General features: G+C 46.1%; 1 protein-coding gene across 1 annotated transcript; it reads left to right on the forward strand.

The window, feature by feature from the left end:
- The first annotated feature begins 9,495 nt into the window (after positions 1-9,495).
- Positions 9,496-22,861, forward strand: aebp2 (AE binding protein 2). The gene is made up of 8 exons (XM_038292157.1): positions 9,496-9,855; positions 12,192-12,405; positions 21,254-21,361; positions 21,460-21,643; positions 22,022-22,146; positions 22,221-22,288; positions 22,367-22,480; positions 22,561-22,861. The coding sequence occupies exons 1-8, from the start codon at positions 9,572-9,574 to the stop codon at positions 22,571-22,573; spliced, it is 1,110 nt and encodes a 369-aa protein (XP_038148085.1). The 5' UTR covers positions 9,496-9,571; the 3' UTR covers positions 22,574-22,861.
- The last annotated feature ends 1,959 nt before the right edge of the window (positions 22,862-24,820 follow it).

Below are 24,820 nucleotides of genomic sequence, written 5' to 3' on the forward strand. Positions count from 1 at the left end.
ATAGAGAAGACAGAGATCCATGGAGTCATTAATCAGCCTAGCATTAATGTCGCTCCAACTTTAGAACTTCAATTCAATTCAATTCAGTTTATTTATATAGCGCCAAATTCACAACACATGTCATCTCAAGGCACTTTACAGTTCAACCAGATCATACAGTCAAATTGATACAAAGTTTTCTATCTAAGGAAAACCAGTTGATTGCATTGACTCATTGACTCAAATACAATCCCCCACACTAAGCATGCTTGTAGCGACAGTGGAGAGGAAAAACTCCCTTTTAACAGGAAGAAACCTCCAGCAGAACCAGGCTCAGTGTGAGCGGCCATCTGCCGAGGCCGACTGGGGTTCAAGGAGACAGAAGCAGAGATACAAAAAGCAGCTGTAAAAGGCGGCCCCGTCCAGGAAACACACAGCCAGGCAGACGAGCTCCAAGGCAGCTCCCATGCCAGAGGACGAAGAGAGCACATCCACTCAGTCACGGTCAGAGAAACAGGACCACACTGGAAAACAGGCCGATCTCCAACATCTATTAACAAGGGTGTTGATAGAAGCAGCACAGCTGATGTTTTTTTCCAGGATGACGTCACAGCCAAACAGGAACAGACGAGGCAAAGCTACTCTGAGGAAAAGCAGAGAGAGCAGAAGGTTAGAGATTGAACTAACAGATTCTGCAGAATAGGAGAACAGAGAGAGAATGAAGCAGAATGATGAAATGGGGGGTCCCTATGTCCTCCAAAAGTCTAAGCCTATAGCAGCATAACTATAGAGATAGCTCAGGATAACCTGAGCCACCCTAACTATAAGCTTTATCAAAAATGAAAGTTTTAAGCCTAGCCTTAAAAGTAGACAGGGTGTCTGCCTCACGGACTAAAACTGGTAGTTGGTTCCACAGGAGAGGAGCCTGATAACTAAAAGATCTGCCTCCCATTCTGCTTTTAGAAATTCTAGGAACCACTAGTAAACCTGCAGATTGAGAGCGAAGTGCTCTGTTAGGAACATAAGGAACAATCAGATCTCTGATATAAGATGGAGCTTGGCCATTTAAGGCTTTATATGTGAGAAGGAGGATTTTAAATTCTATTCTTGATTTAACAGGAAGCCAATGAAGAGAAGCCAGGATAGGAGAGATATGATCTCTCTTTTTCATTTTCATTAGAACTCTGGCTGCAGCATTTTGGATCAGCTGAAGGCTTTTAACTACAGTTTGTGGACTTCCTGATAGTAAAGAATTACAATAGTCCAGCCTTGAAGTAACAAATGCATGGACTAGTTTCTCAGCATCACCCCTGGACAGGATATTTCTAATTTTTGCAATGTTCCTCAGATGAAAGAAGGAAATTCTAGAAACCTCTTTGATATGGGATTTAAATGACAGGTCCTGATCAAAAATAACACCAAGATTTTTTACTTTATTATCTGAAATCAGTTTAATCCCATCCAAATGAAGTGACTGGCTAATCAGTTTCTTTTTCAGAGACTCTGGTCCAAAGACTATAACTTCTGTTTTGTCTGCATTCAGAAGCAGAAAATTAAGAGTCATCCAGGTTTTTATGTCTTCAAGACATGCCTGTAATCTATGTAATGGGTTAGCTTCATCTGGATTTATAGACAGATATAGCTGGGTATCATCAGCATAACAGTGGAAATTAATCCCATGCTGTCTAATAATTCTACCAATTGGGAGCATGTATAAAGTAAAGAGAATTGGTCCTAGCACTGATCCTTGTGGTACTCCACAGGTAACCTTTGAGCGTGTTGAAGATCTATCATTAACATGAACAAACTGAATTCGATCAGATAGATAAGATTTAAACCAGTCTAGTGCTGTTCCTTTAATTCCAACAAAATATTCAAGTCTTTCTAAAAGAATATTATGGTCAACTGTATCAAATGCAGCACTAAGATCCAACAGGACGAGCACAGATACAAGTCCATTATCTGAGGCCATGAGAATATCATTAGTGACTTTCACCAGAGCTGTTTCAGTGCTATGATATGCTCTAAAGCCAGACTGAAACTCTTCAAAAAGTTCATTATGGTGGAAGTGATCGCAAACTTGTTTGGCAACTACTTTCTCAAGAATTTTGGATAAGAAAGGAAGATTGGATATAGGTCTATAATTGACCAAGTCATCTGGGTCAAGAGACGGTTTCTTAAGCAGAGGTTTAATTACAGCAATCTTAAAAGCTTTAGGTACATATCCCTGTAACAGAGATAGATTAATCACATCTAAAATGGAGGAGGAGATCAAAGGGAATACCTCCTTAAATAACCTGATTGGAACTGGATCTAACATACAAGTTGAAGGCTTAGATGAAGACAATAATTTTGCTAATTCAGAGAGTTCAACTGGATCAAAGCAGTCTAAACCCGGTTCAGATTCCATGACTACCTCAGGTACAATCGCGGATAGAGGAGTGACTTATGATCTTATTTTTAATAGATCAATCTTATTTTAAAGAATCCATAAAATCCCCCCTTCTAACCTCCATGGCTCAAACCAAGACGCCTCCACTCAAACTAAATGCCCCCCCCCCCCCCCCCCCCCCCCAGCTCTTCCAAGTTAGGAACCTTGCAGCTGTGATGGTAAACAGGAAGGCTCCAGGCCGGCTGCTGATGCCTAGCTAAGCGCTGCGCCGCCATGCTAACATGATCATCCTGGTCCCGTATGGAGAAGCGGCGCCCGCTGACAGGTCTCATATCCATGCAGTGCTTTAATTCACGCCCAAGTGACCGCCGAAGCTGAAGATCAGATTTCTGTGTAGTTTGAATCTGAAGGCTTCATGTTTTCTCCGCCTTCAGAACAGGTTATCATTTACTGTCATATATGCAGATGATATATATAGAAATTTACAGTATATATATATGTAAATCCAATATGAAGCCAGTTTTCCTTCAGAATGGTGCCACTTCATGCTGCTGCTCTTTCTATTCCCTTTTCAGAGGACTAACGGTGTTTTGTAATATTTATTTGGATCATCTGTTGGAGAGCATGCAGTGATCCCAACGTTCTGCTTCGTCTGGTTTCCTCTGTCTTTGCTTTGCTGTCAGACGGCTGTGAATAGCTGTGACGGGTAGCCGATAGCACACACACCAAGCAATAAGGAGGACGACATGTTTAAACTGTAAACAATCCACTGAAAGGAGAAAAGAAAAGATCTAAGATCTGAATATGAGAGCCGATATTATCAGATGTTAACATGATTAGAGAGAATATGCAAAAAGATCAGAACCCATCAGTTTTATAATGTGTGAAATAAATGTTGACGTTCCTACAAGTTCCGCCTCTTCATGGATGAATGATGGATGGATGTTAATAAATGGATCAATGAATGAATGGATGGATGATGAATAACTGAACTGATTTCATTTTGGCTTTTGTCACCTGGTAGAGAGGAAAAATGCCTCTTTCTGATCTGATGTTGAATTTCAAAATTAAAGCCTCTGAACATTTATAAAAGTTTCTGTCTGTATTGCAGAGAATCTCCTCATTTCCAGTCACTAATTGTGCTCCAGTGTGATAGTAGGGCAACCATCCGCGCTACGCACCACAGCTCTTTCAGGTCTGATGTTTTTATTATTTGGGTTTGTTTCATTTTTATTTTTCAAGAGGAATGAATCCAGCATTTAATGAGCCTTTAGTGGGTCAGTAAAGCTAAACCAGACCTCAGAGGGTTAACAGTGTTGGGATTATTTTATTGATGTGTGAGTGAATTTGACTGTATGATCTGGTTGAACTGTAAAGTGCCTTGAGATGACATGTGTTGTGAATTTGGCGCTATATAAATAAACTGAATTGAATTGAATTGAATTAATCCCTAATAAGAGCTGCCATTATCAGAACTGATGTTTTCTGCAGTAGTTGATCTAACCGGGACACTTGGACACATTTACATTCAATTCAATTCAGTTTATTTATATAGCGCCAAATTCACAACACATGTCATCTCAAGGCACTTTACAGTTCAACCAGATCATACAGTCAAATTGATACAAAGTTTTCTATCTAAGGAAAACCAGTTGATTGCATTGACTCATTGACTCAAATACAATCCCCCACACTAAGCATGCTTGTAGCGACAGTGGAGAGGAAAAACTCCCTTTTAACAGGAAGAAACCTCCAGCAGAACCAGGCTCAGTGTGAGCGGCCATCTGCCGAGGCCGACTGGGGTTCAAGGAGACAGAAGCAGAGATACAAAAAGCAGCTGTAAAAGGCGGCCCCGTCCAGGAAACACACAGCCAGGCAGACGAGCTCCAAGGCAGCTCCCATGCCAGAGGACGAAGAGAGCACATCCACTCAGTCACGGTCAGAGAAACAGGACCACACTGGAAAACAGGCCGATCTCCAACATCTATTAACAAGGGTGTTGATGGAAGCAGCACAGCTGATGTTTTTTTCCAGGATGACGTCACAGCCAAACAGGAACAGACAAGGCAAAGCTACTCTGAGGAAAAGCAGAGAGAGCAGAAGGTTAGAGATTGAACTAACAGATTCTGCAGAATAGGAGAACAGAGAGAGAATGAAGCAGAATGATGAAAAAGGGTCCCTATGTCCTCCAGCAGTCTAAGCCTATAGCAGCATAACTATAGAGATAGCTCAGGATAACCTGAGCCACCCTAACTATAAGCTTTATCAAAAATGAAAGTTTTAAGCCTAGCCTTAAAAGTAGACAGGGTGTCTGCCTCACGGACTAAAACTGGTAGTTGGTTCCACAGGAGAGGAGCCTGATAACTAAAAGATCTGCCTCCCATTCTACTTTTAGAAATTCTAGGAACCACTAGTAAACCTGCAGATTGAGAGCGAAGTGCTCTGTTAGGAACATAAGGAACAATCAGATCTCTGATATAAGATGGAGCTTGGCCATTTAAGGCTTTATATGTGAGAAGGAGGATTTGATTTTAAATTCTATTCTTGATTTAACAGGAAGCCAAAGAAGAGAAGCCAGGATAGGAGAGATATGATCTCTCTTTTTCATTTTCATTAGAACTCTGGCTGCAGCATTTTGGATCAGCTGAAGGCTTTTAACTACAGTTTGTGGACTTCCTGATAGTAAAGAATTACAATAGTCCAGCCTTGAAGTAACAAATGCATGGACTAGTTTCTCAGCATCACCCCTGGACAGGATATTTCTAATTTTTGCAATGTTCCACAGATGAAAGAAGGAAATTCTAGAAACCTCTTTGATATGGGATTTAAATGACAGGTCCTGATCAAAAATAACACCAAGATTTTTTACTTTATTATCTGAAATCAGTTTAATCCCATCCAAATGAAGTGACTGGCTAATCAGTTTCTTTTTCAGAGACTCTGGTCCAAAGACTATAACTTCTGTTTTGTCTGCATTCAGAAGCAGAAAATTAAGAGTCATCCAGGTTTTTATGTCTTCAAGACATGCCTGTAATCTATGTAATGGGTTAGCTTCATCTGGATTTATAGACAGATATAGCTGGGTATCATCAGCATAACAGTGGAAATTAATCCCATGCTGTCTAATAATTCTACCAATTGGGAGCATGTATAAAGTAAAGAGAATTGGTCCTAGCACTGATCCCTGTGGTACTCCACAGGTAACCTTTGAGCATGTTGAAGATCTATCATTAACATGAACAAACTGAATTCGATCAGATAGATAAGATTTAAACCAGTCTAGTGCTGTTCCTTTAATTCCAACAAAATATTCAAGTCTTTCTAAAAGAATATTATGGTCAACTGTATCAAATGCAGCACTAAGATCCAACAGGACGAGCACAGATACAAGTCCATTATCTGAGGCCATGAGAATATCATTAGTGACTTTCACCAGAGCTGTTTCAGTGCTATGATGAGCTCTAAAGCCAGACTGAAACTCTTCAAAAAGTTCATTATGGTGGAAGTGATCGCAAACTTGTTTGGCAACTACTTTCTCAAGAATTTTGGATAAGAAAGGAAGATTGGATATAGGTCTATAATTGACCAAGTCATCTGGGTCAAGAGACGGTTTCTTAAGCAGAGGTTTAATTACAGCAATCTTAAAAGCTTTAGGTACATATCCCTGTAACAGAGATAGATTAATCACATCTAAAATGGAGGAGGAGATCAAAGGGAATACCTCCTTAAATAACCTGGTTGGAACTGGATCTAACATACAAGTTGAAGGCTTAGATGAAGACAATAATTTTGCTAATTCAGAGAGTTCAACTGGATCAAAGCAGTCTAAACCCGGTTCAGATTCCATGACTACCTCAGGTACAATCGCGGATAGAGGAGTGCTTATGATCTTATTTTTAATAAGATCAATCTTATTTATAAAGAATCCCATAAAATCATTGCTGCTAAGAGCAGGTGGAATGGACGGTTCAACAGAGCTATGGCTCTGGGTGAGTTTGGCAACTGTATTAAAAAGAAATCTAGGATTATTCTTATTCTCCTCTATTAATGAGGAGAAGTATGCTGCTCTTGCTTTACAAAGGGTCCTCTTATACAGCAGTAAACCATTTTTCCAGACTAGGAAGGACTCTCGCAGGCCTGTGGAGCGATATTTTCTCTCCAGTTTCCTAGCATTTTGCTTCAAAGTACGCAGCTCTGCATTAAACCAAGGAGCAAGCTTTCTATTTTTAACGGTTTTCATTTTCAAAGGAGCTGCGTTGTCTAAGGCAATACGCAGAGAACTAGCAACCCCCTCAACAAAATCATCAACCTGTGAAGGGGAATAAGCTAAGCTTTTGCACTCTGCAGCACTGCTCAGTGACACAGAGCAGAGAGAAAGTGAAGCAGATTCTTTAAAATTTATAACTGCACTATCTGATAAAGATCTACTAAAATTGAACCTTCTTTTGGGGGAGGAGAACTCTGTTAAAGTAATCCTGAAGGTTATTAGAAAGTGGTCAGAGAGGACAGGGTTGTGAGGAAATACTGTTATTTCTTCACATTCTATGCCGTATGTCAGCACAAGATCCAAAGTATGAAGATGAGAATGTGTGGGACTATTCACATTTTGAACAAAGCCAATAGTGTCTAAGATAGCATTAAAGGCTGCTCTTAAGCTATCACCTTCAATGTCAGCATGGATGTTAAAATCTCCCACTATGATGACCCTGTCAGTGTTTAATACCAAATCAGAAAGGAACTCTGAAAACTCATCTAAAAATTCAGAGTAAGGACCTGGTGGACGATACAAAGTTACAAAAAGAAGAGGTTTTCTTGCCTTGAAATTTGGATCAGGGAAATTAAGGGTTAAATGTTCAAAAGAGTTGTAGGAATTAATTGTTTTGGGAGTAATCAGTAAGTCAGACTGGAAGATTGTTGCTACTCCTCCTCCTCGCCCAGAACTTCTGGGTATGTGAAAATTTAAATAGCTTGAAGGAGTTGCCTCATTTATGCTCACATAATCCTCTTGCTGCAGCCAGGTTTCTGTAAGGCAAAACAAGTCAATGTGATTATCACAAATCAAGTCATTAACTAGTAGACTTTTAGAGGAAAGCGATCTTATGTTAAACAGACCGCATTTAATTGTTTTAACTTTTTCCCCAATTGGAGTTATTTTGATTTTAATTAGATTATCATGATTTACTCCTTTGGGAATCTTTGCTAATTTATTAGATTTTGGTCGTGGGCAAGACACTGTCTGGATGGAGTAAAGAGTGGGTAACAGTAGAGAAGCTGCAGAGATGTGTGTTAAACTACAACTCTGCTTCCTGGTCTGCACCCTGGGTGGTCAGGGTTTTGGAGGACTAATAAATGTGGCCAGATTCCTAGAAAGAAGAGCTGCACCAATCAAAGTGGGATGGATGCCGTCTCTCCGAATCAGACCAGGCTTTCCCCAAAAGGATTGCCAATTATTAATGTAGCCCACGTTGTTTTCAGGGCACCACCTAGACAACCAGCGATTGAATGACGACATGCGGCTAAACATGTCATCACTGGTCAGATCAGGGAGGGGACCAGAGAAAATTACGGAGTCCGACATTTTTTTGGCAAACTTACACACCGAAGCAACACTAATTTTAGTGACCTCCGATCGGCGTAACCGGGTGTCATTACCACCAGCGTGAATAACAATCTTACTGTATTTAACCTTATCCTTAGCCAGTAGTTTCAGGTAGGATTTGATGTCGCCCGTTCTGGCCCCTGGCAAACATTTGACTATGGTCCCTGGTGTCTCTAATGCCACGTTTCTGACTATGGAGCTGCCAATCACCAGAGTGGGCTTCTCAGTGGGTGTGTCACTGAGTGGGGAAAACCGGTTAGAAACGTGAACGGGTTGGTGGTGACCAGTGGGCAGAGATCCACGACTACGCTTTCTGCGTACAGTTACCCAATCGCCTGGCTGCTCAGGCACTTTTGGAGGACAGCTACGACAGCTTACATCTTCATGATCACGAATGAATGAATGAACTGGAGGCAGAAACAGTGGATTAGTTTTTTAATCTGGAACATTGAGTCTGATAAAGCTGCAGCCGTGATTTTATAAACAGAAATGAAGGCAGAGCCTCTCCATCCATCAGATGATCCACCATCATGGAGCTCAGTAGCTTCATTACAGTCACTATAAAAACTTTTCTACACTATAAAATAAAAATGGCCTCCAGCAGCCTGGATTAAACTATTAAAATATATCAGATTATTATATTCAGATTATTGAAAGACATCTATAAATCTAGATCATTCTCATGAGCAGCCTGAAGCAGCCGCATTAAAATAAATGTTTTATTGTCATTACATGAATGAAAAATAAACTCTCAGGGCATAAAAATAATCTGTCCTTTAATAAAGTTCTAGTGAAACCGGATTTATTGTCAGGTGTTCACAGACACAGCAGGAGGCTTTAATGTTTCACCAGGCTCTAAATTCCAGCTTATAAGGCTTCCAACCGTAATCAGAAATGTAGAAATGCATTTAAAAGATGCTGAAATCAGTCATTGCAAAGACTGGCATGTTGCACTGCCCCCTGCAGTCCACTAGAAAACACTGCCTCTGGATCTATTGGACCACTGGACCTTCTGGTCCATCTGCTCCTCGGGACCTTCTGGGCTGCATTTCCGGCTGGTCGCCGCCAGGGTGCGGTAGAGGGTCCGGTCTGTTAATATTGATTCTCTGAATCGGTTTTGCTGCAATAAATCAAAAGTTCTGTTTTTCTCCACAGGATCCTTTGATCATCCCCTAACGTACCGACCTTCTGCTTCCGGTTCTGTTCCTCTCTGTAGCCATGGTTACTGGTTCTGTTTGGTTCTGTTTGTTAGAACACGTGGAGCGGAGAGAACAGAACAAAGATCTGTGAAAAGATGCCTCACTCCGCCCTGGGTTCGGAGGAGAAGCAGAACTTTCAGCAGTCGGTCCAAACTGGTTCGGTTCGGGTTTTTGGTGGTTCCGGTTCTATCTCTGAGCTCAGAGCTGAAGCAGCAGAAGCTGCCGTGGTCCCGGTTCTGTTGGACCGGCACATGTCCCAGTTTGGACCGTTATGGGATGTAAAGAACTGAGTGAGAATCTCTATAAATAGACCAGCTCTGGCCTAGCGGATGTGACGTCACGCCCCCCTGCTCGGCTTTATGTTTGAAGCTGGAAGCAGCAGGAGCCAAAGTTCTGCTCACAATGGCTCTGCTGAGGCCCCCAGGGACCCAGGATGGATCCATCGAACCGGAACCGGACCAACAGAACCTTCAGCCGCCGGGCTCCGGGGAGCCGAACCGGAACCAGGCGGAGGCTGGATGCGAACCCGAACCGGGTCCGAACAGAGCCGGGTCTACCCCGGAGGGCTGCCGGGTTCCTGGAGCGGAACCAGGGGGGGCGGAGGACGGGCCGGAGCCCCGCGGAGGAAGCAGGCCGGCGGGCCGCAGGGAGGGGAAGCCTCTGACCCGGATGAACTCTGAGGAAAGGTCGGTACCGGAGGGAGGGGTCCGTTCTGGTTCTGATTCCTGATGAACAGAACCTTCAGCATCTGGTCTGTAGAACCCAGCTGGCAGGAAGTGACGTCAGGGTTTCCCTGGTAGCGGGTGAGGCACGTGGGTTGATCACAGGTGGATGTTTACCACGTGGCCGAACCTTTAAACCCAGACTGTACCCGCGGGAGGTTCGGCTCCTTGTGGATCCAGGTTCTGGTTCTGGTTGGTGGATCAGAACCAGTCTGGTCCATTCAGACACCATCAGCTCCCAGTCAGGTTCTGCTGTTTCTTCTTCCCAAACAGAACCGGACCCAGATGGCCTGTGGTTCTGTGAGTTCTTCTACTGGTCGGACCTCTGGTACCAGCACCAGAACCTCTGAAGGAGCGGTTCTGTTCCAGGAACTCGTGATCCAGAAGTTCTGGTCTGAGGAGGTTATGCTCCAGAACCTCCATAGGTCTGGTCAGACTCGGTACCAGTGTGGTCTTGCTGGTTTGGACCTTAGAGAACCAAGTGAACCAGAACCAGTAGATGTTCTGGACCTTCTCACTGCTTTTGGGCAACAGCAGAGTTCTGGTTCTGATCCAGTCCAGAGGTGGAGACCCGTTTGGATCGCAGTCTGTCAGAACGCCGTCTGATTGGTTGGATGGTTGATTGATCTCACAGTGGAGAAATCATCAATGAACCATCAGCTCAAATAGTCAGAAGAAGAAAGAGCCAAAGGAATGAAGAGGTGCATGATGGGATATATACAGTATATACAGGGGGTTCATATAGAACAGATTTTTATCTGTTTCTATAGTAGGTTATTGCCCAGGGTGTTTATATAGATGGATATTTATATATATAGTAATTGCTCAGGGTGTCAGATATAGAGAAACAGGTTATTTCACAGGTTATTAAATAGTAATTATTCTCCACTGCAGCAGTTATTGCGGTTGTAGCGTCTCATTGTAGAGTCTGGTTGCAGCAGGGAAGAATGACCTGCAGCAGCGCTCCTTTTTCCAAACAGGCTGTAAAAGTCTTTGACTAAAGGAGCAGCTCAGCTCCTCTCCAGTCTGCTGCAGAGGGTGGAAGGTGGCGTCCATGATGGATGGAAGCTTGGACAGCAGCAGGGACCCCTTAATTATATATATTGTATGAAATCAAACTGGTCCTATAGTCACTCTATTACAGATGGAGTAATGTAACTAAAGTAATCCCTCCCTGGGATTATTAAAGTATTTCTGATTCCTGGTTGATGGGACAGGTGTTGTGAATGAAACGGTGTCCAGCTTAAAGAGCTCCTGTGTGTCGCTGAATGTGAGCATTGATGCCTGAAAGACATCTTCTGCCTCCATCTATCTGTTTACTACAGTCTGTTGAATTCATGATAATGTGGATTTAAAGACATTTAAATCAGTGGAAAAATTGGAACGCTGTACATGAAAACAAACCAAATTTAAATTCCTGCATGTTTTTAACTTATTTTATATAAATATTGACTAATATGGTTTCAGGTGTTTTGGCGTCTGCTCTGTCGGGTCCGACTGTTTCTACATGGAAAATAGAATCAGTGGAATCAGAGCTGATCTTATTTTACTGCTCGTTACGCTGCTGCTCACCTGAGCGCATTTATATTAGGGGTGGGTATTGCCAAAGAAGTCACGATGCGATTCTATCACGATGCATCACAATACTTGAATTATTGCGATGCAGTGCAATATTTTCTCCTCCATGTTTTTTGTTTTTGAATGACTCGGCACAGTATCCCACGGCCGGAAATGCTTGTGACACAAGGCAGCGTGCGTCAACACATTTGCACCGACATCTACTGGACTGGAAGTTGTATTGCACTTGTTTTTGGCTGATGTTCGCCAACCATTCATGCAATTTTATTTAATCATTTTTTTAAATTAATAATCGATTCTTGGCATCAAGAATCGATGCAGTAGATCACGAAAATTAGAATCACGATGCATCATCATCACGATTATTTTGCACACCCCTAATTTATATCAGAACATGTCTGCCGATCCGACGCGGTACGGCGGTCCGATGGAGCAGCAGCCCGTATCTGCGGCGTGTTCTGGGTTTGAATGAGTCGTTTAACCTGCTGACATGATCCGATCTGCTGGTTCTAAATGATCTGCATCCATTACACCCAGAAGCAGCCGGTTCTGAAAGGGAAGCTTGGTTCCGTGAGGCAACCTGTGGACCGCTCCCAGTAGAACCTTACCATCCATGTTGGCTACAGTGGTTCTGACCCGTATCCATGGAAACCCAGATAGCAAATCTGTTCCTCCTGGTTCTGTTTGGTTCTGAAGCTCTGTCCTTCTGCTCTGTGTTCCAGCATCTGCTCCATCCAGATGGACGCCGACAGCACCGCCTCCAGCGGCCGCTCCACCCCTGCCACGGTCACCGGGCCGGGCGGAACCGGGCCGGGCGGCGCCAGCAAGGCTCTGAGCTACACCTGCTGCTGGGACGACTGCCAGCTGCTGTTCTCCTGCAGCCCGGACCTGGCCGAGCACATCCGGGCCACGCATGTGGACGGACAGAGAGGAGGGGTCAGTCTGGATCAGAACCAGAACCTGCTGGACGGGTTCTGCTTTTTCTCTCTGCTGCGCTAATAGCTGGACCTGAGCTAAGGGGGGTGAGGTTCTGTAGAAGTTTGATCCAGTTGCTGTAGAGGCAGGAAGGATCTCCTGTAGAGGTCTGTCTGCAGTGGATCTGGATCAGCCTCTGACTGAAGACTCTCCGTTGGTGTTTAACAGTCTGCTGAAGAGGATCAGACAGCTGGGCCTTCAGTCTGTCAGGTAGTCTTTGATCCAGGTGGTTGTTGATGCCTCCACCCGAGTCTGATGGAGTTTCTCTCAAAGTCAGTCAGGCTGAATCTGCAGAATCTAAGACCAGGATCCTCACAGTGCTGCCTGCCTGGTCTAAATGACAGTGGGTTTGTGGATGATGACATCATCCACTCCACGGCGAGTCTTTGTTCTGGAAAAAGGCAGGAGGTCTACCTTCAGAGATGTAGTCTCTGCCATTTACATAAAATTAGTCCAAAGGTTTGTTTTCTCTGGTTCAGCAGCTGTTGGAACGTTGGCAGCGTAGCAGAGAGTGAGACGTGATTCAAATCAGCAGTTATTATCACAAATGCATTTGGCTGCTGTGTCTGTAGCTTAGCAAAAGAGCTGATGACTTCACATGCAGTGATGGCAACAGCAGAAGGTGGAATATAAGCGGTTACCAACAAAACACTGCTGAACTCTCTGGGTAAATAATATGGATGAAAACCAACAGCCATCAGTTCAATATCTGGGCTGCAGAGATGAATCTTCACCTTAATAGGTCCTGGATGACATCGTCTGTCCTGGATGACATCATCTGTTGTTCACTAATGCTGCTAACCACCTCATAGTTTTCCAGTCTCCTTTAAATCTCTGCTGGTTTGCTCAGACAGCAAAGAGACGCTGCAGTCAGATATATGATCCTGCAGCCAGGTTTCAGTTAAACACAAAATGCTGCATTGCTGATATTCTGACTGGGTCCTTGCTGGGACTGGGAGTTCTTCTAACTGGTTTCCTAAAGATCTCATATTGCCCATGATGACTGATGGAAGAGATGGTTTATATTTCCTGCTCCTCTATGTTCTCCTGCTCTGCATCCGCAGCACCTCCTCTGTTTCAACTCGTGGAAGTAGATGTTCAGTAGTAGAAGAGTTAGCTTTAGTTCTGGTTCTGCCCTCGGTCCTCCTTATAGCTTTGGTTCTGGTTCTGCCCTCGGTCCTCCTCAAAGCTTTAGTTCTGGTTCTGCCCTCTGTCCACCTTAAAGCTTTAGTTCTGGTTCTGCCCTCGGTCCTCCTTATAGCTTTGGTTCTGGTTCTGCCCTCGGTCCTCCTTATAGCTTTGGTTCTGGTTCTGCCCTCGGTCCTCCTTAAAGCTTTGGTTCTGCCCTCGGTCCTCCTTATAGCTTTGGTTCTGGTTCTGCCCTCGGTCCTCCTCAAAGCTTTAGTTCTGGTTCTGCCCTCAGTCCTCACTAAAGCTTTAGTTCTGGTTCTGCCCCCGGTCCACCTTAAAGCTTTAGTTCTGGTTCTGCCCTCGGTCCTCCTTAAAGCTTTAGTTCTGGTTCTGCCCTCGGTCCTCCTTATAGCTTTGGTTCTGGTTCTGCCCTCTGTCCACCTTAAAGCTTTAGTTCTGGTTCTGCCCTCTGTCCACCTTAAAGCTTTAGTTCTGGTTCTGCCCTCTGTCCACCTTAAAGCTTTAGTTCTGGTTCTGCCCTCTGTCCACCTTAAAGCTTTAGTTCTGGTTCTGCCCTCAGTCCTCACTAAAGCTTTAGTTCTGGTTCTGCCCCCGGTCCACCTTAAAGCTTTAGTTCTGGTTCTGCCCTCGGTCCTCCTTAAAGCTTTAGTTCTGGTTCTGCCCTCAGTCCTCACTAAAGCTTTAGTTCTGGTTCTGCCCTCTGTCCACCTTAAAGCTTTAGTTCTGGTTCTGCCCTCTGTCCACCTTAAAGCTTTAGTTCTGGTTCTGCCCTCGGTCCTCCCTAAAGCTTTAGTTCTGGTTCTGCCCTCGGTCCTCCTTATAGCTTTGGTTCTGGTTCTGCCCTCTGTCCACCTTAAAGCTTTAGTTCTGGTTCTGCCCTCTGTCCACCTTAAAGCTTTAGTTCTGGTTCTGCCCTCAGTCCTCCTTAAAGCTTTAGTTCTGGTTCTGCCCTCTGTCCACCTTAAAGCTTTAGTTCTGGTTCTGCCCTCTGTCCACCTTAAAGCTTTAGTTCTGGTTCTGCCCTCAGTCCTCCTTAAAGCTTTAGTTCTGCTTCTGCCCTCTGTCCACCTTAAAGCTTTAGCTCTGGTTCTGCCCTCTGTCCACCTTAAAGCTTTAGTTCTGCTTCTGCCCTCTGTCCACCTTAAAGCTTTAGTTCTGCTTCTGCCCTCTTTCCTCCTTAAAGCTTTAGTTCTGGTTCTGCCCTCTGTCCACCTTAAAGCTTTAGCTCTGGTTCTGCCCTCTGTCCACCTTAAAGCTTTAGTTCTGGTTCTGCCCTCTGTCCACCTTAAAGCTTTAGTTCTGCTTCTGCCCTCTGTCCACCTTAAAGCTTTAGCTCTGGTTCTGCCCTCTGTCCACCTTAAAGCTTTAGTTCTGCTTCTGCCCTCTTTCCTCCTTAAAGCTTTAGTTCTGGTTCTGCCCTCTGTCCACCTTAAAGCTTTAGTTCTGGTTCTGCCTTCTGTCCTCCTTAAAGCTTTAGCTCTGGTTCTGCACCCGGTCCTCCTTAAAGCTTTAGTTCTGGTTCTGCCCTAGGTCCACCTTAAAGCTTTGGTTCTGGTTCTGCCTTCTGTCCTCCTTAAAGCTTTAGTTCTGGTTCTGCCCTAGGTCCACCTTAAAGCTTTGGTTCTGGTTCTGCCTTCTGTCCTCCTAAAAGCTTTAGTTCTGGTTCTACCCTCTTTCCTCCTTAAAGCTTTGGTTCTGCTTCTGCCCTCGGTCCACCTTAAAGCTTTAGTTCTGCTTCTGCCCTCTTTCCTCCTTAAAGCTTTAGTTCTGCTTCTGCCCTCTGGCCACCTTAAAGCTTTAGTTCTGCTTCTGCCCTCTTTCCTCCTTAAAGCTTTGGTTCTGCTTCTGCCCTCGGTCCACCTTAAAGCTTTAGTTCTGCTTCTGCCCTCTTTCCTCCTTAAAGCTTTAGTTCTGCTTCTGCCCTCTGTCCTCCTTAAAGCTTTAGTTCTGGTTCTGCCCTCTGTCCACCTTAAAGCTTTAGTTCTGGTTCTGCCCTCTGTCCACCTTAAAGCTTTAGTTCTGGTTCTGCCCTCTGTCCACCTTAAAGCTTTAGTTCTGATTCTGCCCTCGGTCCTCCTTAAAGCTTTTGTTCTGCCCAAGGTCCACCTTATAGCTTTGGTTCTGGTTCTGCCCTCAGTCCTCACTAAAGCTTTAGTTCTGGTTCTGCCCCCGGTCCACCTTAAAGCTTTAGTTCTGGTTCTGCCCTCTGTCCACCTTAAAGCTTTAGTTCTGGTTCTGCCCTCTGTCCACCTTAAAGCTTTAGTTCTGGTTCTGCCTTCTGTCCTCCTTAAAGCTTTAGTTCTGGTTCTGCCTTCTGTCCTCCTTAAAGCTTTAGTTCTGGTTCTGCCCTCTGTCCACCTTAAAGCTTTAGTTCTGGTTCTGCCCTCTTTCCTCCTTAAAGCTTTAGTCCTGGTTCTGCCCTCTGTCCACCTTAAAGCTTTAGTTCTGGTTCTGCCCTCTTTCCTCCTTAAAGCTTTAGTTCTGATTCTGCCCTCTGTCCACCTTAAAGCTTTAGTTCTGGTCCTGCCCTCTGTCCTCCTTAAAGCTTTAGTTCTGGTTCTGCCCTCTTTCCTCCTTAAAGCTTTAGTTCTGGTTCTGCCTTCTGTCCTCCTAAAAGCTTTAGTTCTGCTTCTGCCCTCTTTCCTCCTTAAAGCTTTAGTTCTGGTTCTGCCCTCTGGCCACCTTAAAGCTTTAGTTCTGGTTCTGCCCTCTGTCCACCTTAAAGCTTTAGTTCTGCTTCTGCCCTCTTTCCTCCTTAAAGCTTTAGTTCTGGTTCTGCCCTCTGTCCACCTTAAAGCTTTAGTTCTGGTTCTGCCTTCTGTCCTCCTAAAAGCTTTAGTTCTGGTTCTGCCCTCTGGCCACCTTAAAGCTTTAGTTCTGGTTCTGCCCTCTGGCCACCTTAAAGCTTTAGTTCTGGTTCTACCCTCTTTCCACCTTAAAGCTTTAGCTCTGGTTCTGCCCTCTGTCCACCTTAAAGCTTTAGCTCTGGTTCTGCCCTCTGTCCACCTTAAAGCTTTAGTTCTGCTTCTGCCCTCTTTCCTCCTTAAAGCTTTAGTTCTGGTTCTGCCCTCTGTCCACCTTAAAGCTTTAGCTCTGGTTCTGCCCTCTGTCCACCTTAAAGCTTTAGTTCTGGTTCTGCCCTCTGTCCACCTTAAAGCTTTAGTTCTGCTTCTGCCCTCTGTCCACCTTAAAGCTTTAGTTCTGCTTCTGCCCTCTTTCCTCCTTAAAGCTTTAGTTCTGGTTCTGCCCTCTGTCCACCTTAAAGCTTTAGTTCTGCTTCTGCCCTCTTTCCTCCTTAAAGCTTTAGTTCTGGTTCTGCCCTCTGTCCACCTTAAAGCTTTAGTTCTGGTTCTGCCTTCTGTCCTCCTTAAAGCTTTAGCTCTGGTTCTGCACCCGGTCCTCCTTAAAGCTTTAGTTCTGGTTCTGCCCTAGGTCCACCTTAAAGCTTTGGTTCTGGTTCTGCCTTCTGTCCTCCTTAAAGATTTAGTTCTGGTTCTGCCCTAGGTCCACCTTAAAGCTTTGGTTCTGGTTCTGCCTTCTGTCCTCCTAAAAGCTTTGGTTCTGGTTCTGCCCTCTGGCCACCTTAAAGCTTTAGTTCTGCTTCTGCCCTCTGTCCACCTTAAAGCTTTAGTTCTGCTTCTGCCCTCTTTCCTCCTTAAAGCTTTAGTTCTGGTTCTGCCCTCTGTCCACCTTAAAGCTTTATTTCTGGTTCTGCCCTCTGTCCACCTTAAAGCTTTAGTTCTGGTTCTGCCCTCTGTCCACCTTAAAGCTTTAGTTCTGATTCTGCCCTCGGTCCTCCTTAAAGCTTTGGTTCTGCCCAAGGTCCACCTTATAGCTTTGGTTCTGGTTCTGCCCTCAGTCCTCACTAAAGCTTTAGTTCTGGTTCTGCCCCCGGTCCACCTTAAAGCTTTAGTTCTGGTTCTGCCCTCTGTCCACCTTAAAGCTTTAGTTCTGGTTCTGCCCTCTGTCCACCTTAAAGCTTTAGTTCTGGTTCTGCCCTCTGTCCACCTTAAAGCTTTAGTTCTGGTTCTGCCCTCTGTCCACCTTAAAGCTTTAGTTCTGGTCCTGCCTTCTGTCCTCCTTAAAGCTTTAGTTCTGGTACTGCCTTCTGTCCTCCTTAAAGCTTTAGTTCTGGTTCTGCCTTCTGTCCTCCTTAAAGCTTTAGTTCTGGTTCTGCCCTCTGTCCACCTTAAAGCTTTAGTTCTGGTTCTGCCCTCTTTCCTCCTTAAAGCTTTAGTCCTGGTTCTGCCCTCTGTCCACCTTAAAGCTTTAGTTCTGGTTCTGCCCTCTTTCCTCCTTAAAGCTTTAGTTCTGGTTCTGCCCTCTGTCCACCTTAAAGCTTTAGCTCTGGTTCTGCCCTCTGTCCACCTTAAAGCTTTAGTTCTGCTTCTGCCCTCTTTCCTCCTTAAAGCTTTAGTTCTGCTTCTGCCCTCTGTCCTCCTTAAAGCTTTAGTTCTGGTTCTGCCCTCTGTCCACCTTAAAGCTTTAGTTCTGGTTCTGCCCTCTGTCCACCTTAAAGCTTTAGTTCTGGTTCTGCCCTCTGTCCACCTTAAAGCTTTAGTTCTGCTTCTGCCCTCGGTCCTCCTTAAAGCTTTGGTTCTGCCCAAGGTCCACCTTATAGCTTTGGTTCTGGTTCTGCCCTCAGTCCTCACTAAAGCTTTAGTTCTGGTTCTGCCCCCGGTCCACCTTAAAGCTTTAGTTCTGGTTCTGCCCTCTGTCCACCTTAAAGCTTTAGTTCTGGTTCTGCCCTCTGTCCACCTTAAAGCTTTAGTTCTGGTTCTGCCCTCTGTCCACCTTAAAGCTTTAGTTCTGGTCCTGCCTTCTGTCCTCCTTAAAGCTTTAGTTCTGGTACTGCCTTCTGTCCTCCTTAAAGCTTTAGTTCTGGTTCTGCCTTCTGTCCTCCTTAAAGCTTTAGTTCTGGTTCTGCCCTCTGTCCACCTTAAAGCTTTAGTTCTGGTTCTGCCCTCTTTCCTCCTTAAAGCTTTAGTCCTGGTTCTGCCCTCTTTCCTCCTTAAAGCTTTAGTTCTGGTTCTGCCCTCTGTCCACCTTAAAGCTTTAGTTCTGGTCCTGCCCTCTGTCCTCCTTAAAGCTTTAGTTCTGGTTCTGCCCTCTTTCCTCCTTAAAGCTTTATTTCTGGTTCTGCCCTCTGTCCACCTTAAAGCTTTAGTTCTGGTTCTGCCCTCTGTCCACCTTAAAGCTTTAGTTCTGGTTCTGCCCTCGGCCCTCCTTATAGCTTTGGTTCTGGTTCTGCCCTCTGTCCACCTTAAAGCTTTAGTTCTGGTTCTGCCCTCTGTCCACCTTAAAGCTTTAGTTCTGGTTCTGCCCTCAGTCCTCCTTAAAGCTTTAGTTCTGGTTCTGCCCTCTGTCCACTTTAAAGCTTTAGTTCTGGTTCTGCCCTCTGTCCGCCTTAAAGCTTTAGTTCTGCTTCTGCCCTCTGTCCACCTTAAAGCTTTAGCTCTGGTTCTGCCCTCTATCCACCTTAAAGCTTTAGCTCTGGTTCTGCCCTCTGTCCACCTTAAAGCTTTAGTTCTGCTTCTGCCCTCTGTCCACCTTAAAGCTTTAGTTCTGCTTCTGCCCTCTTTCCTCCTTAAAGCTTTAGTTCTGGTTCTGCCCTCTGTCCACCTTAAAGCTTTAGCTCTGGTTCTGCCCTCTGTCCACCTTAAAGCTTTAGTTCTGCTTCTGCCCTCTTTCCTCCTTAAAGCTTTAGTTCTGGTTCTGCCCTCTGTCCACCTTAAAGCTTTAGTTCTGGTTCTGCCTTCTGTCCTCCTTAAAGCTTTAGCTCTGGTTCTGCACCCGGTCCTCCTTAAAGCTTTAGTTCTGGTTCTGCCCTAGGTCCACCTTAAAGCTTTGGTTCTGGTTCTGCCTTCTGTCCTCCTTAAAGCTTTAGTTCTGGTTCTGCCCTAGGTCCACCTTAAAGCTTTGGTTCTGGTTCTGCCTTCTGTCCTCCTAAAAGCTTTAGCTCTGGTTCTGCCCTCTGTCCACCTTAAAGCTTTAGTTCTGCTTCTGCCCTCTTTCCTCCTTAAAGCTTTAGTTCTGGTTCTGCCCTCTGTCCACCTTAAAGCTTTAGTTCTGGTTCTGCCTTCTGTCCTCCTTAAAGCTTTAGCTCTGGTTCTGCCCTCTGTCCACCTTAAAGCTTTAGTTCTGCTTCTGCCCTCTTTCCTCCTTAAAGCTTTAGTTCTGGTTCTGCCCTCTGTCCACCTTAAAGCTTTAGTTCTGGTTCTGCCTTCTGTCCTCCTTAAAGCTTTAGCTCTGGTTCTGCACCCGGTCCTCCTTAAAGCTTTAGTTCTGGTTCTGCCCTAGGTCCACCTTAAAGCTTTGGTTCTGGTTCTGCCTTCTGTCCTCCTTAAAGCTTTAGTTCTGGTTCTGCCCTAGGTCCACCTTAAAGCTTTGGTTCTGGTTCTGCCTTCTGTCCTCCTAAAAGCTTTAGCTCTGGTTCTGCCCTCTGTCCACCTTAAAGCTTTAGTTCTGCTTCTGCCCTCTTTCCTCCTTAAAGCTTTGGTTCTGGTTCTGCCCTCTGTCCACCTTAAAGCTTTAGTTCTGGTTCTGCCTTCTGTCCTCCTTAAAGCTTTGGTTCTGGTTCTGCCCTCTGTCCACCTTAAAGCTTTAGTTCTGGTTCTGCCCTCTGTCCTCCTTAAAGCTTTAGCTCTGGTTCTGCACCCGGTCCTCCTTAAAGCTTTAGTTCCTTTTAAGCCCTCGGTCCACCTTAAAGCTTTGGTTCTGCCCTCGGTCCTCCTTAAAGCTTTAGTTCCTTTTAAGACCTTGGTCCACCTTAAAGCTGTGGTTCTGCCCTCGGTCCTCCTTAAAGCTTTAGTTTTGGTTCTGCCCTCTTTCCACCTTAAAGCTTTAGCTCTGGTTCTGCACCCGGTCCCACTAAAAGCTTTAGTTCTGGTTCTGTCCTCCTTAAAGCTTTAGTTCTGGTTCTGCCCTCTTTCCTCCTTAAAGCTTTAGTTTTGGTTCTGTCCTCCTTAAAGCTTTAGTTCTGGTTCTGTCCTCCTTAAAGCTTTAGTTCTGGTTCTGTCCTCCTTAAAGCTTTAGTTCTGGTTCTGTCCACCTTAAAGCTTTGGTTCTGGTTCTGCCCTCTGTCCACCTTAAAGCTTTAGTTCTGGTTCTGCCTTCTGTCCTCCTTAAAGCTTTAGCTCTGGTTCTGCACCCGGTCCTCCTTAAAGCTTTAGTTCCTTTTAAGCCCTCGGTCCACCTTAAAGCTTTGGTTCTGCCCTCGGTCCTCCTTAAAGCTTTAGTTCCTTTTAAGACCTTGGTCCACCTTAAAGCTGTGGTTCTGCCCTCGGTCCTCCTTAAAGCTTTGGTTCTGCCCTCGGTCCTCCTTAAAGCTTTAGTTCCTTTTAAGACCTTGGTCCACCTTAAAGCTGTGGTTCTGCCCTCGGTCCTCCTTAAAGCTTTGGTTCTGCCCTCGGTCCTCCATAAAGCTTTAGTTCTGGTCGGTTCTGTTTGGTGTTTCCTGCTGGTTTCTGGTTCTGATTCTTCATCTAACCTCCTGGACCAGCTGACCGGTCCTTGGTTCTGAGCTGCCAGTGATGGTTTCCATGGTTACCGACCTTGCGTGTCCTTTCTGTAGTGACTGTTGGCCTCAGCTGCTGACAGGCAGTGTGCAGCAGTCCAGATGTTGGTGGTGGTTCTGATGGCTGTGTCTGTGCTCCAGGTGTTCGTGTGTCTGTGGAAGAGCTGTAAGGTCTACAACACGCCGTCCACCAGCCACAGCTGGCTGCAGAGACACATGCTGTCCCACAGTGGGGACAAGCCCTTCAAGGTAAGCTGCTCCTCCCTCTGCTCCTCCTGCTCCTCCCTCTGCTCCTCCTGCTCCTCCCCTGCCGCGCCTCCCTCATCCTCTCTATCTGCTTCTTGCAGTGTGTGGTCGGGGGCTGCAACGCCACGTTTGCATCCCAGGGGGGGCTAGCGCGCCATGTTCCCACCCACTTCAGCTCCCAGGGTTCCTCCAAGGCGTCCGGTCAGGGCAGAGTGAAGGAGGAGTCTCCGTCCAAGGCTGGGATGAAGAGGAGGAAGATGAGGAGCAAATACCGCCGCTCACTGCGTACGACTACCCCCCCCGACTGCCCATCATTTCCGTTTCCTGTTACCCCACAGTCCCACTGAACGGGTAAACGGCGCAGTGGATGGCGCTCGCTGTAGTCAGTCAGAGCGTTCCAGACGCCGCGGCGCTTCCCGGTAGCCCGCCCCGCTGAACGCCTCTCTGAAGTCCACAGCGGATCTATTTTTCACGCTTCTAGTCCATCTGGATCAGAGCAGGAAGTCGCTGGAGTTTCAGCGTAAAACGCCTTAGATGGCGTTTTACGCTGAGACATCCGATCATTAGCTGCTGCTGAGACAGAATCCGTGTTCAGTGGAACCGTGGGGTTAAAGGTCATCTCTAGGAGAAGGAGCTAACACCCCCCCCATTCTCCTCCTCCAGCTCGACCTCATGACTTCTTCGATGCTCAGACCATGGAGGCCATCCGCCACCGCGCCATCTGCCTGAACCTGGCCACCCACATTGAGAGCCAGGGGAACGGACACAGCGTGGTTTTCCACAGCACGGTGGGACCCCCCACACCGCCACCCCCACCCCCCCTCAGAGAGCAGCATCTGACCTCTGCTGTCTCTGCTTCCAGGTGATCGCCAAGAGAAGAGAGGACTCTGGCAAAGTGAAGGTGCTGCTGCACTGGACGCCTGAAGACATGTAAGTCCTGACCCCGGTGACCTCTGACCCCAGTCCCCCCCTGGTCTCCTCTGGCTGAAGTGTCTCTGTGTTCCTCAGACTTCCAGACGTTTGGGTGAATGAAGGCGACAGACTGCAGCTGAAGACCAAGGTGGTCCATCTGTCCAAGCTGCCCACAGACACGGCTGTCCTACTGGCCCCCAACATCTACAGGTGGGAGGGGGCGGAGCCTCATCTTCATCCTCTGTTCTGTTCATCATCGTCCTCACCATCATCCTCTCTTCTCTCCTCAGGATGTTTTTCTGATGAAGACTTCTGGCCTCCTGCGGGTCTCCAGATGAAGGTTCTTCTTGGTCCCTCCCCAGGAGGCCTTGGTGACGGCTTCCCTCCGCCCCCCCCTCCCAGGATGACGGCGTCCCTCACTCCGTCCCCCTCTGGGTGGCGGCGTCCCTTTAGTTGTCGTTAGGCTCAGGTTGTAGGAACGCGCTGCTTTGCTGTAGAACTGAGGATCGTAGTCAGAATCTCTGTAAATAAAGAATGTAATATATTTTTCTACTTTTTCTAGATGAAGTTTTAATAAAAGTCTGAAAATGAGCTGTTGTTGGTCATTAATGGCATCCTGCCGTTCTGACACGGACCGCGGTCGCTGGTTCCCTCGCATGCTGCGGCTTCAGGAACCTGCTGCCTCACCCAGAGCGTGTTCTGATTGGACCCGACCAGGAGGCTAACGCTGCAGTTAGCATGCTGCAACGGAGGCTAACGCTGCAGTTGGCGTGCTGCAACGGAGGCTAACGCTGTAGTTGGCGTGCTGCAACGGAGGCTAACGCTGCAGTTGGCGTGCTGTAATGGCATGCTGCAATGGAGGCTAATGCTGCAACAGAGGCTTACGCTGCAGTTGGTGTGCTGCAACGGAGGCTAATGCTGCAGTTGGCGTGCTGCAACGGAGGCTAACGCTGCAGTTGGCGTGCTGCAACGGAGGCTAACGCTGTAGTTGGCGTGCTGCAACGGAGGCTAACGCTGCAGTTGGCGTGCTGTAATGGCATGCTGCAATGGAGGCTAATGCTGCAACAGAGGCTTACGCTGCAGTTGGTGTGCTGCAACGGAGGCTAACGCTGCAGTTGGCGTGCTGTAATGGCATGCTGCAATGGAGGCTAATGCTGCAACGGAGGCTAACGCTGCAGTTGGCATGGTGTTACGGAGGCTAACGCCTCTAACGATCTAACGCTGGTTGGATCGGATTAGTAAACATTTAACATGCAGCTCACTGCAAAAACCACTAAAATAGTCTGTAAACCGATAAAAGTCTGCCTCTATAGACCTATATAGAGATCTATTTCATTCTACATCCAAACTTCTGGTTTGTTTATGCATTTATGCGTTACCATCAGTAAGTTCTCTAGATGGAAAGAAGAACGGAGAGTAGAGAATAGATCTGTGGGGCATAGATAGATAGTCTTTGAAGAGGTTGGCCTTTAGGAATTTCCTGATGATAGAAAGACGCTGTAGGCCATTCCACCATCTTGGAACAATCCATGGAGACCGTCTGGATTGTCTTCAGCGTGGTGTAGGCGCTGCTAGACGACGGTCCATTGCTGACCAGAGTGACCGAGTTGTGACAGAAGAGGGTTCAGGTAGCCGGGAATCGTACCCTTTAGCACTCTAGGCTAGCATCAGGGACTTGATGTGGGCAACCGGGGCTAAACAATGAAGCTCAATGGACACAGGGGTGAGGTGAGACTTTTTGGGCTGATTGAAGACCAGCCACGCCGCCACGTTCTGGATCAATTGAAACGGATTGACTGTACAGGCTGGCAGAGCAGTCTACGGGGGTGAAGGTGGGAGATAGACTGCACCAGGAGCTGGGTAGCATGTTGGGTTAGCTATGGCCGGATCCTTCTAATCTTTACTAGTGTAAAGCAACAAGATTGAGATCTTTAAGGTCAGCTGGTCATCAAGCATGATGAGGTTCTTGCTGCCGAGTCAGAGACTGGGATCCAGTCTGGACTTGGACATCATGGTGTCTGATTGGTTTGGCTGCAAAAACAAGCTGTTTAGTTTCAGAGATTCAGTTGGAGGCGATGGGCTTCCATCTATTTTGACATGTGTTATAGTCTGGGATGCGTGCTGAGACTGTGTGGTCATCAGGTGGAAACAGGTAGCGCTGGGTGTCATCAGCATAACAGCGATATATGAAGCCGTGTGATGGAATGATCTGGCCCAGCGAGCTGCTGGATCAGGCAAAGAGGAGAGGTCCCAGTATGGAACCTTTTTCCCCAATGTTTGTTTATGCTTTAACATGTGGTACAATGTAAAGACACTGCAATAGTTATATACTTAACAATGTTACTTTAACATATAAACATAATTAGGTTAGAACAAACCCCAGAATACTAGACATGGGAAGTAACTAAGTACAAATACTTCGTTACTGTACTCAAGTAGATTTTTCTGATATTTTTACTTTACTACTTATTTTTATGGCGACTTTTTACATCTACTCCTTACATTTTTACACAAATATCTGTACTTTCTACTCCTTACATTTTAAAAAAA

Source organism: Cyprinodon tularosa, unplaced genomic scaffold (assembly GCF_016077235.1).
Source record: "Cyprinodon tularosa strain WSP-4 unplaced genomic scaffold, ASM1607723v1 ctg309, whole genome shotgun sequence".
NCBI lineage: Eukaryota > Metazoa > Chordata > Actinopteri > Cyprinodontiformes > Cyprinodontidae > Cyprinodon > Cyprinodon tularosa.

Bases quoted from the DNA above. Each gene is read 5' to 3' on its own strand.
- aebp2 (XM_038292157.1), top strand. From the start codon at position 9,572: ATGGCTCTGCTGAGGCCCCCAGGGACCCAGGATGGATCCATCGAACCG. The intron at 12,406-21,253 runs GTCAGTCTGGAT...TCTGTGCTCCAG, and splicing joins TGGACGGACAGAGAGGAGGG to GTGTTCGTGTGTCTGTGGAA. The intron at 22,147-22,220 runs GTGGGACCCCCC...CTCTGCTTCCAG, and splicing joins GCGTGGTTTTCCACAGCACG to GTGATCGCCAAGAGAAGAGA.